The sequence below is a fragment of the Cebidichthys violaceus genome, unplaced genomic scaffold (genome assembly GCF_023349555.1).
Source record: "Cebidichthys violaceus isolate CVI_PGR_0920_01 unplaced genomic scaffold, fCebVio1.0.p SCAF_13, whole genome shotgun sequence".
NCBI lineage: Eukaryota > Metazoa > Chordata > Actinopteri > Perciformes > Stichaeidae > Cebidichthys > Cebidichthys violaceus.
The window spans coordinates 5,616,557-5,629,484 of NW_027176296.1; the positions used below are offsets into that span (position 1 = coordinate 5,616,557).

Genomic DNA, 12,928 nt, shown 5'->3' on the forward strand with positions numbered 1-12,928 from the left:
TCTACCTTATGTGGGTCGTTGGGCTCCTTTTTGTAACAGACCGTCCAATTTACGTGTTTTGATTGAATCGAAAAAGAAAAAAACAATGAAACACTTTGTTTTACATAAGTCGTCAACGAGGGCATGTTTAATTTCAGCTTTTTCTTGTTTTCTGGCAAATTGTACGTGGGCACGCTGTCCTCTTTTCATGTTACATTCAAATGCTCATCGAAAATTCATACATTTGAACTAAGCTGTGCAGTCCTGTGCTATAAGGATAGTAAATGACGAGATTTGAATAAGCCTGCCGTCATGGGGTTCAACAATATACCACTTTGAACGTATTGTAGGGATATACAATACACTACAGGACCAAAACAACATACCCCTAAACAAAACTGTTAATATTCCTGATAGTTTGGAAGGTACCTTCCGCGCATGCGCATTGCGCTACAAAGGCGCTAGGCTTTGGGAGCCACAGTGCGGCAGGAAAACCGCACCGCGGCACCAAGGGATAGAAAGCCAAACACATAGGTTATATCAATTCAAGAGTAAATGGACGTGAAAGGGAGAAGCTGCCTGCTTCCAAAGAACGCAAACAATGGAAATATTTCAGTTTCCCTTCCAGCTGAAGAACAGCTTTTCCTCTTGAGATCCAAGGAAACCTTCCCAGCTTGGTCTGACGAAGCCCACTTCAACTGATAGACAGCAGTATGGATGAAAAACGCCAAGAATAGCGACTCATCGTGTCAAAAGAGTCAACAAAACCCGCAGCCGATCTAGCATTTTTATGACTGAAAGGACGTGTGAATTGTCTGCGGAAAGACACTGCACCTCCTAATTTACAGCCGTTACGCGTTTTCTAACACATTCCGGAGTGGTGGGATGCTTTCGCGTTGTGTTGCTTCATAGGCTTCAAGAATACAATAAAGGGGAGAAACATGGGCGAAGTTCAAGACGTCAGGGACGTTAAGAAGACCTTCGTTGCTCCATCAATAAAGTCCTTTGAGCACTACGACTTCTCCCGAGCCAAAATCTGTTGCAGCCTCGCATGGCTGATGGCCAAAGCATACGGGACAGGTATGTGCATTACTGGACCTCCATAGAATTACCTGCACGCTGCATGCATAGTTTGTTTTTTGTCTTCCCCCAATGCATGTTTGTCATCATTTTAATTAATTACCTGATGCAATACATGGCCAATGTACCCGTAGTTAATTGTCATTGGTGAAGACACCAAAACAGTCATCAAAACAAACAAATTACAAAAGCATTACACTGCAGAGCCTAAATAGACTCACTGTGGACTCATCATTGATTACCCGAGGCAGTATTGTAGAAATCGCACAGTGATTTTCCATCGGAGTTAAAACTGTACGGCCCACAAACAACATCGCCCCATTGACCATCTTAAATTAATTGCCATATTGGAAGGCAATACATATCATCCCAAAGGGGAGCGATAATAATAAAAAAAAAACAGTTTCCAGTGTTGGATCCCAGTGATCAATACATAATATCTAGTCCTACTGAATGGAAAGGGAGTCGTTCCTATTCAATGTAGAAACGTGGAGGTAGGAAGGAGTCCCAAATGATGTTACCTTTAGGGAACACATTTAGAAAGGGATGCATCTCATGAGATCTGTATTATGCATTGTGAGCAGGTTCTATAGCACACAAATGATCTACTTGTTAGCAGTAATTTTAGGGTAAATTGAAATGTTCCATCATAGGGCACAACTTTAAAATCTATTTTGCAATGAAAACGCAGTCAGAAAGGGATTTATTTTTATTAGTAATGAAAATTGAACTAACTAAATGTGTTAAATGGATATTAAACTTCATTGAGACCTAATGCAGGGAATGTAATCGCCACCTACATTTTGAACAGTGTGGTGAAAACAAAATGGCAATTCAGTGTGAGTATCTGGCTAGTGTGGCTAGCACAGAGACAGAGAGGAGGCTTGTTACACTGGGGCTCGGAGGCTCACCTCACACGTCGTCATCCTAGGGATCAAAATGTCTTCTGCCAATTTAGTGGTTGTTAACTTGAGAAGGAATATATTTTTCTCGTCTCTATATGTAGTTTAGTTAGACTATACTGCAAAACACTGATGCTGAGAAATCAGTCAAAATAAGTAACGATGTGAATGATTAAAAATAGGCTTTTATGAAGTCTTACTGTACAATATAATGCACATGCACCGGCAGCTTTTTAAGATATTGAACATGTAAAATGTATTTGATTGTACAACCACAGCCGTATTGTATCAGTTTGACCTGGGATTGATGGGTGGATGTGCTCTTTTATACATTATCAAATTTCCAATGGTGTTTTGGGGTAAATACAACTCTTATCACCCTCTGTTGTCCATCAGTGGCAATTACAACAACATGCAGTCACAGTAAAAGTAACTCATGATCTCTTTCCTCCAACACCTGTCTCACAATCCCCTTCATATTATTGTGACTTTAAACTGGCGGCATGTTACACACAAACACATCTGAGGGAGAATGAGGATTCTTAGCCTTCAGAGACATAATTTCGCAGTCTCTTCAAACTCTAGGCATTACTCCACTGCACATGACATCATGATGTGCTCGGTGACAGAGCCTGGGCTGATAAGGTAACACGAGTAAACAGAGGCTCATAACATAACTTTTCTTCTGAGTCATTAATGTGGGAAAGCTGGTATGATTTGACATTTTGTTTTCTACAATGCATAGCCAATGGCCCCTGGCCAAAAGAAGAAAAGAAACTCTATCCTTACCCAGTATTACATTATATTAAGTCACTTAGATCAGTTTTATATTACCACTGGCACAGCTCATTTTATTAGGTCTTATTAATCTACATTTTCTTTGTATTTAGTTTAGAGCGTTTTGTAAAAGATCCCTTGCTACAAAACCTAATTTCACATTAAGCACAATGAAATATTGGATTCTTGAACATCTCAATAAATGCTCTCATAGCATATAAAGTCTAGCTCAAAAAATATACCCAGTAATACCACTGCCACTATGCCTACCTTAGTTGAGTTTCCCATCATTGATTTCTCACATCATCATCATATACTGAGACATTTAATCCTACTTAATGTGTGTCATTAACCTGAATCAGAGTCATCATTTTGGCTTGATAGTCACTTTGATTGGTTTGGAGAGATGCATCAAATCATTTGGAACATATATAACAGAAACACTGAAGTGGAAATGATTTTGGTCTAAAGCTGAGTCCAGATTACCTTGTGAGAGGCCTCAGACATGCAGTACGGTCAGTGTGCCTGTGTTCACCACGTTTTGATGCTACACAGTTCACAGTGGAAGTGGGAGCTGTGAAACAATCTGTGATTATTCATGTTTTGATAGCAGCATTTGTTTTGTCTGCCCAGACAAAACAAAATCAATTGATTCAAAAACAGGTGTCCCACCTGATGAGATTATATTTCAGATGCTTGGCCCCTGTGGTGAATTATATTCGCAAGCTGACTCAAACAAAGGGTTCTGATTGCACCCATAATGACAATCTGCCTATTAGATTCTTCTTCCGTGTTCTGTTCTTTGATCCCTGTTATAGTTAAGTGAAATCTGCTTAATTCTCGTATGAGCTCTAAAATAACCAATACAGCTCTGTTTGTCTGAGCAGCACAGACAAAGACGTCCTTCTGCTGTCGCCACTGAGCACATCATCCCTTTGCACTGTGTTGTAATAGCCCAGCAAACATGTGATTCCTTGCAGATCCTCTTGTGTATTTTCAACCAGGGCTGAATGAAATGAGCTGATTCCAAAAATACAACTCTCTCTCCAGAGAGAGGGTGAGGGAGAGTGCAGGGAAGAGAGAGAGAGAGCTGGCTCATCCACAGATCCCTGCCGCCGACGCTGCTCCCAATACTTCACATGCATCTGCCTCCTTTTACGCCAACGCAGGGCCGCATCAAGCATATACAATCTAGTAGATAGAGCAACATGGAGTCTGTGCAGCAGCTGTTTTGAAAATACTACAAAGCACATACTGATACCAGAGTTTAATGTGCAGAGCTCAGAGTAGATGCACTGTAACCAGAGTGATGGGTAAAATGTTTTCAGGGCGACAGTGAGTATGTTTAATTCTCTCCACATTCCGAGTATCCTGACTTGTAGTCTTCTTTACTGAGCATATTCACTACAGTGACAATGTGAACCACGGCCAGCAAATAGTGAAAGACACAGTTGGGGCTTCAGAAAAATAAAATGTCATTTGTAAATTACCAGAGCTTTCTACCAGCTTCAGGCGTGTTCCCCTGGAGCTCAGCCTGACCTCTGACCTCCCTGTGGAGGATGAAGGGGGAGTGCTAGAGAAAAGATTAATTTCTTTGTTTGCGATCAATAACATGAATAAGGTACTTGAAGGAAAAGGATATAACCCAGATAGTTGATATGTGAACTGTGTTCACAGACAGTTTTTTGTGTGTGTGTGTGTGTGTGTGTGTGTGTGTGTGTGTGTGTGTGTTGGAGGATGGGAAGCGGTGAGGGAGAATGTAAAGCCTTCCCCACATGCCACATGTCTCTCTGTGTACGCCCAGGCTGTTATCAGAATTTACATCTATTCTTCCTGCTGCTGGAACAGTGATGAGCTCTGCATCTGGAATGTGTGCAGCCTCTTTTATTTGAAACCAATTCATCTTAATTATTTTTTTGTTTGTACACTCTGTTGTTGGAAAAAGAAGGACTTGTGTTTGCTCGACTCTCGATTAATATTTTCTGTACAGTAGACTCAAAGCTTTCTCTTTTCAAGCAATGGTTCATAAAAAAGCTTCTCAGCTCAGCAAACACTGTCAAGAAAGGTGCAAGACAAAAGCAATAAAAAAAGGCAATTTTTTTGAATTATGGACTATCCCCTTGCAGTGGACTTGCTTGAGGTGATGCACACACACACACACACACACACACACACACACACACACACACTTGCAGGCTCTCTCTTTGATGGGGCCGACAGTGAGAGGGGTGTTCCCAGAGAGCTGGAAGCTGCAGAGATACAGACGAGATGAATCGATTGGGTTCCACTCCTCTTGCAGTTGCTATAGCAACGCCGAGCTCTATCCACACACACATCGACGTCAAAGCACCAACAAAGCACGCAGTGAAAAATTAAGCAGACTTAACAAAAAAAAAAAGCCAAACTCCGGAGTAAAGCAGCCACCACTGTGCTTCAGCTTTACTAGATGTTTCCCTTGTTTATTCCGTAGTTCTGCTACAGAATTTAAATTCATGTGAGAAATGGATGAAATGTATGACAAAGGGACTTTGTTTTCCATTTTCACAATTTGGCTTCCCAGGAAGTTAGTGCAGTCTCTTACCACAAATGACCCACTTTCTCCCCTCCATCGTACAGATAGCATCCCGGCAGACTTAAAGGATCCCTTCTACACAGACCAGTATGAGCAGGAGCACCTGAAGCCTCCCGTGACCAGCCTCCTGCTGTCTGCAGACCTCTACTGCCGGGCCGGCAGCCTCGTCCTGAAGAGCGATGCTCCGAAGCCCCTGCTGGGCCACGATGCCGTCGTTCAGGCGCTTGCTCAGCGCGGACTCTACGTCACCGACCAAGAGAGGCTGGTAACCGACAGGGACCTTCGGAAGAGGCCTCTGCAAATGGTAAGAGAGATTTGGAAATCCTTTTTTTCTGAAGATTGTGGTTACTAATACGCAAAAACACTCAAGTTCCTGCCTTGTGCGCATCAAGTTATTATTACGTCATAGATGTTTTGAGAATACCCTGAATTTGACACTCCCTTACAGTGATAGTGACTTTCCTGTCTGTCAGTCCCTGAGGCATCTTTCCTCATTCCAGCATTCCGCCCAGCGTGTCTTTTAAACTTAAGTTAATCAGGAAAGAGGACGTTCTGGACTGTCAGGGTCCAGGAACAGGAAGTTTTACCGCCACTGACATACTTCTGCTTGCATGCACTCATTTACAAGTTGGTTGATAGTGTATGCTGCTGCATCTTAACTGAGCTGCATGATGTACACACTGTTCAGGAAAATCGTATCGTTTTTTGGTACTTTAATGTGTCTTTCAGTCGAGGTATTTTATTTTGAAAGGTCAGCACAGGTGTCTACAAAGAGCTGAATGAATAGAAATAGTAATAGAATTGAATTAACCTTATTCAATTCACCTTCAGGCTTACTATTGACAGTGATGAATGAAGTTACTCTGCTGGCATCATTTGTAAAACATTTCTCCAACGACAGGGATTGCTGAAAAGGGGTTCCCATCAAGGGTGAAAGTAGGCCTGTACGGTCAGGTACTCCGTATCCATAGTCCGTACCGTTATCATTTTAGGAAAGTTAGTTAATTTGCTTATTTTGTCAAACAAAAATAGACAGAGCAAACCAACACAGTAACAACGGTTAACCAGTGAACATGTACAAGACAGAAACGTTATTTCTTCCCTTTTCTAGATTTTTCAAGCCTGTCTGGGGATGAAACCGACATTTTAACAGTACAAGCTGACTATAGACCTCAAGGCATCCACTCACTGCCCTGTGTGTATCTCTCATCTCTCACTGTCTTCATGGCTTCTCTCTCCATGTCTTTGTGTCGGAGCTCACTTCAGAGATGACTCCGCAGGCGTCCCGCTGAGTGAGAGTGAGGAATCCTCATTATTTTGGGGGCAAAGTCTCGATAGGAGGCTTTACTGCTCCAGTGAATTGCAATTGAGACACGATTAGCACACAGTTTGCCTGCAGTCTGTTTGTAGAGTCTCGCTAGTTTTAATTTCCCTTCTATGCAAATTCAAAAGGTATTTAAGTTGTGTTGGGGGTTTACATTTGAAGCGCGTTGTTTTGTGAAGACAACAAGTAATTTAGTACAAGCTCATCTCACATTTTGTGTATGTGCCTGTGTGTGTCTATACACCTGAGGGATTCCTATGTATCCCTGTGTACTGTTTATTTCTTATTTTCTCACTTTATTTCCCATTAAATTGTCCTCAAATCACATCATTAGCATTATATCTACAGCAGCATGATCTGATAAATGAGGAAGGTTTAATTGCAGTATAGCTTAACTGATGTTAGATGGTTAGATTGGGCCTTTTTAAAAATGAGTTTTAATTGTGAATGAGGTGAGAAAAAGAAAGATGCAGCAACACTGTGTAATATAGTTTTCTGTGAGGACATTACACACTCGAGACGGTTCATGTGGATTACCTGCTGCACATTGAAATGACAGCTCTGGTGGGGGATCATCTATTATTTAGACACTGCTTCAACATCTAACTAAGGGAGCTCTGTGGTGGTGTGCAGAGTCTGCTTGAAAGGTAGGAAAACAAAAAAAAGAATTCCTCTGGAATAGTTAGCGATGCCCGAAAACATCCCTGGTTTTACTCCTGAAGCAGACCGTGATAGAGCAAGAGACTGAGCACCTACCTGCAGCTCTAAACTGCTCTGGATCAGAGCGCAGCAGTGTCATTAAACGCTGCTTTGTGGCATTTTAAGCAAAGCATTTTCTTTAACTCAGCAGTTTGCATAAGGTACAAGAATTTACGGAATAATCAACTTCAGTGGATGCTTTTAGCGGGTCAGTCAGCAGTAGCGTTAGATGCTGATGATGTCTCGTGTGACACATGTCATAACTGAGAACAGTCACTGACGTTTCGACTGGGTTGCTGACTGACTTCGCATTTTAATCTCATTCTTCCTGTCCCCTTCTGTCACTGTACTGCCCACTCGTCCTTCTGTATTCAGCCATGTGACGGATTCCCACATGTGAAGATGATCGCAGTCACCGCCCACGCAGTCGCCTACACACATTCTGTACCGCTGACGCTCTCCTCCACCTGTAGTGCTCACAGAGAATGAGGGAGAGATGTGGAGGTGGGCTGAGGATCTGAAAAATATTATTCTAGCATTACGGCCCACATGAAGCACCGCTGCAAGCAATTATAATAGCTACAATTATTTTTATCAAAAGGCTATAATTGCTAAGTTTTATAATACTAGTTCCAGATTTTTAGTTCTTTTCAAAGAGCTTCGTTCGGCATTTTGTATTTTACTAAATTAATTTCATGTTTTTTTTTTATCAACATGAACAGTCTTTTGCAACTACACTCTGCTCCACATTCATACAACCTGCTGGGTACAGAGCAGACCCACTGGAGCACTGATGCTTAATTGTCTTGCTCAAGGGCACCTCTGCAGTGATGATGAGGAAAGGGAACACAGTTTTTTTTTCCTGTCACTGGGTTCAAATTACCTTCGCAAAGTTGTAGGACTGTTGTTTTGGATTTCAGGTGACATTTTGCAAGTAAATCCAGACTTTTTGACCGATATCACAGACCGCATATGTAAACATGAGTATTATATTATTAATAACAATCTCTATATCACAAAACAAATATTATCTTTACAGCTATTGTTTACACCATCAACTTAATGAACTGGTCACATGACTAAAATGTGCCACAACCTGCGTTCACCAATGCTTCACGGTTTCCTGGAGAAGCCTGTCGATCAGCCACAGGAAGTAACCTGGAGATGTACTCTTTACTTCCTTGACCTTGTCGCAGTGAGGATTGATGTATTCTTCCAAGCTGCCGAACCTTGAATGTCCACTTGAATATTTAATAAAGCTGTATTAAATGGGTCATGTTGCTGCCAAGAGTTTTGAATGTCCTGTTTTAAATCCGACTCTATCATGGCTGTATGCTGTGAACTACTGAGAGTTAAGAGGCATAGCACCTTATATGGTTTCTTAGTGGCTTCTATGGGACTTTATGTCAGAAAAACTATAAAACAGACTGTTAGAGAATGCTTTCAAATCTAACCATAATGGCAAATGCATTGCTAATGTGTACATAAAGCGATTTATTCTGTAGTTTGAGAATAAATGCTTAAAAAGATGTTTTAAGCGCGCTATTTAAACTCAGAAACATGTTAGCTTGGGCTCATTTGGCCTTGTGTAATGAGGACCATGCCAAAAAAGGAATGTGACCGGGTTCATTGTTGCTGACGTATGACAACGTAGCATTAGCTGTGCAACAAAACTGAACATGTGTACACAATCAGTGCAGCAGCTCCCGATAACAATGCTATCAGCATCAAAAGTCCCTCTTGTGCTAGTTATTATTACTGCTGAATGATGTTATGACTTGTCAATATCAGATGTCCCCCTGTATGTTATATGATGGACTGGAATGCAATAGATAAATCTAAATGTATAAAAGCTGTCCGTTCTTCTTTACTGTGTGACAGATTGATTAATAATTTCCTGTATTGCATACGGATGAATAGTGGTGAATTTGATTCCTGCTGCTAGTTTCCTCTCTTGTGCTTCCTCCATCACAACCCCTATTGGGCAGGCGCTCCGTTTCCATGGTAACACTCCAGTAGGCAGGGTGTTGTGTGTGTGTGTGCAAGAGTGGGGGTGCTCATACTTGCATATGTCGTATGCGCAATCTGAGCCTGTATATGCAGCCATGTACTGTGAGAACACTGCCGCGCTCTGAGGCAGAGAATACTGAAATGTTGGATGCGTAGGAGCAGGCAGATGGCATTTCTAAGACGCTGCATCACACACACTCTCTCACACACACACACACACACACACACACACACACACACACACACACACACACACACACACACACACACACACAGTGAAGTACGGAAAGCTAACCTGAGTGGCAGAAAAAAATACTTCAAACTAGCTTCCTCTGTCCTTATTCTCTTCCTCTTCGCTTGATCTTACGAACAAAGACGAGCTGAAGCAGCATGGTGGAAGGGAAGCCCGTCCAAGTAGTTTATGTGTCTCTGCTTTGACGAAGTCACAGCCAGTACGTTACGCTCAATGCCGGCGGCGACTCCCAGGCAGCACAGTATGGATGGATGGGCAGCGAGCACATCGTGTGATGCCCTGAGTCCAGAGTGTCTTTCTGCAGTGGCTCGAGTTAGACTGTGTTTTTTTAATTCAAAATATTTTATCTGCAAAGAAAAACCAGTGATGCTGAGTCCACACGTTGAGGGTTCAGGCATCAAACCTGACAACAGGAGCAAACTTGTCAAGACACAGTTGAACAGTGTAGAGAGAGAAAACGTGCTTAATCTTATGTTCCATATGAGCTGGTAACACACAGCTCAGTAGACAATGATTCTATAAGAAAACATTCCCTGGTAATTCATTTGGCACTCTATAGTATGCAGAAATATTTTCAAAATGCAGTAAGTGAAAACAAATGTGTCTGTTGTAATGAAGGAGTGTGTGTGTTCCTGGGAGCTGTGTTTTCAGATTAAACAGCTCCGGGTAGGTTAACCTAAGGCACATTGATCCCAGGTGAGGAGCCAATGTAAGAATAATGGAAAGACATCGACTCTGTAGATCAGCGTCTTTGGTCCCTTTACGTCATACATGAAAAAGAAGAAAGTAAAATGCTCTGTTGAACATGCATATGTTATTATTGAATGCTATATATTCTGATTTAATGGCACCGTAAGCTTATTACACTAATAGAGAAAACCTATGTAATTTATTTCTTAAGAATGTAGAGCAGGGGATTTTAGTAACAAATCATTCTCACTCTACATATCTTAAATTATTCACCTGGCTCTCCTTATTACTGACATTACACATGTTGGTTAAGCTATAATAGCACTTAATCCGCAGTGAATTTATGCTGCCACAGATGTTGGCCCTGTGCGCAGCTTCATACAGGAATCTCATTTTCTAAGATTAAATTAAACTAGCGTTATGTTTCTACTGTTGTAGTGGGTTTTTTTTTATTGTGATTTCTATGCACTTGTGAATGAAACACCAAACATGATTTTGAAATGTCCCAACAGGTACAATAACAACACCATAATAATATGGCAATGATTGATTCTGAATTTAAATTAATTGACTTCCATCAGACAACAGTACATTGACTGCACTAGCCTTGATTGTTAGATACAAATGTTCATGGAAACACACCTTAACATAGTGTACCATTCTCTCCGTCTCTACACGTTTAGGACTGTGTGCAGACAGAAGACAACCAGCTCTGCATATAATCTGCAGCCCTGTGTTCTGCTTCATTGAAGACTTTTAGAGCGCTGAGATCTCATATAGTGTGAAAATCACATAAAGAGAAATGCAGGTTTTTGGACAAAGGAATGAGAATACATAACTTTTAGAAAAAATACCAGATTTAGCTAAAATCCTACTGTGGTCCTGTACGCATTCTCACAGGGATTTGGTCTGAACAGGAAAATAAACGCAGACTATGTTTATGTGAAATGAGTGGTATTTCCCTTCAAATTAAATCAAACACTCTTTTATCCCTATCCACACATGAAACAGTCTCAACCCAGAGGGCCTTTTCAAACATGATGGAAGGATTTGGAGTGCAGGCGTATCTGCAGGCTGGGTCAGCACTGGCTGGTAGCCGCGGTCGCATCCCCAGATAGTGTTCTAAGGTTAGCTTTGAGGTTTCCATATAATTGCTAGGTTGGGTTTTTTTGGAGCATATGGAGGGGGAAGGTATTCTGCTTAAAAGCTCCACTCCCACAAGTGATGCCAGACCTCACGGTTGGTATTTTGTGCATCTGAAAGTGTGCACAGGTATGTGTGTTAGTTGTAATTTGCCGAGATTTAAATTCAAGGATTTTCTGCTATAGCTGGCTGAGGCAAACGTCACCAACTTTTAGTAAACATAAGCAAGTGCATGAAATAAAAGTCTTGCTGAACTGTTTGTGTTTTAAGAAAGATGTACTGCTATTTTAACTTCCATTCTCTTGGAATTGAGTTACCGCAATCCCTATGGACTATCCTGGAAAAGCAAAGGTAACGTTTTTAGAAATAAAGTTGATTATTTTTTAGTGAAGTTGCCACAGAACAGTGCTGTATATTGGCTCTTGCATCACCTCCTGTGATTATCTCAATGTTTCTTTTTATGTTGTACAGTATCCAAACTAGATTAGCTCTTGAGCTTTTGTTGTATGCTGTCATCACTTTCTTTTTCACAAAAGCAAAGAATATATCTATATCATTTATATGAAGAGGCGGCACTGTTTTTTCATTTAACTTTACTTTAAGTGCTTGTGGAGACCTTCAGAAGAGACCAGTGAGAGAGAGGTACAGCTGAGAGCTTTTCCATGTCCAGCTGAGTTGGCGTGAAGTTACCTGACTCGATTGTTCGCCATATGCCCCAGCATGGCGCCTGTGGGCCTGGACAGGAGAGCTGTAATACTAAAAGCAGACTGCATTTCCTGTGAGACTGCAGCCGGATCATTTACTCTACATTTACATCACTACTGTTTTTTGATGGAAGTTGATATAAAAACTTTGGGATTATCATAAATAACCACTGAAGCCTTGCACTACAATAAAAAACAGGCACAGACTGATCATTAGCTGTGGCCCACTGAAGCCCCTTAAAGCTTTTTACTGTAAGTTGTGGTAAAGACATTACTGTCGTCATTTACCTCAGTTCAGATCATGTTGCGGTGGAATAAAGTCATTGTACTGATTTCACAGAAACATTTTTCATAGATCCTTCACAGTAATGGTGAGGTACTGGAGTATTAAGAATCTTCCGCTACCTGGTTCAGGCCACAACAAGCAGCTCAGAGCTCTAACAATGGAGATTTTTGTTTATTTACAACGGACACACAACACTGAGGTGAAACACATGACACGCTGTCTTTTTGTAGGCCGCTGTGGTTTGTTTTTGCTCATTTCTTTTGTGCAACGTTAAATCAGGCTTCTATACGGTGGATTTTCATCCCTCTTCTTTCAGCAAGAAGCCGTACCAAAGATGAACAGTGTTTGCTTATCTCCCCGGGTGGAAATACAGAGAGACACTAATGTAGCGGTACAATAAAAACAGGATATTGACCGTGAAGGAGCATCTTCTTACCTCATGAGAAATCAAAATAAGATTTATGGACCTAATCAGCTTGGATCAGAGAGCAAGAATGATTATGTGTCTT

At 41.3% G+C, this 12,928-nt stretch overlaps 1 protein-coding gene across 4 annotated transcripts in view; it reads left to right on the top strand.

Moving 5' to 3' along the window:
• Positions 1–449: 449 nt before the first annotated feature.
• camsap2a (calmodulin regulated spectrin-associated protein family, member 2a) overlaps positions 450–12,928 on the top strand; it is a 43,473-nt gene continuing 30,994 nt past the window's right edge. For all 4 annotated transcript variants that reach the window (XM_068707501.1, XM_068707502.1, XM_068707503.1 and 1 more), the window contains exons 1-2: positions 450–1,059; positions 5,355–5,614. In XM_068707501.1, the coding sequence (XP_068563602.1) occupies positions 921–1,059; positions 5,355–5,614 (399 nt within the window). In that variant the 5' untranslated portion in view covers positions 450–920. The remainder of the gene's footprint in view (positions 1,060–5,354; positions 5,615–12,928) is intronic.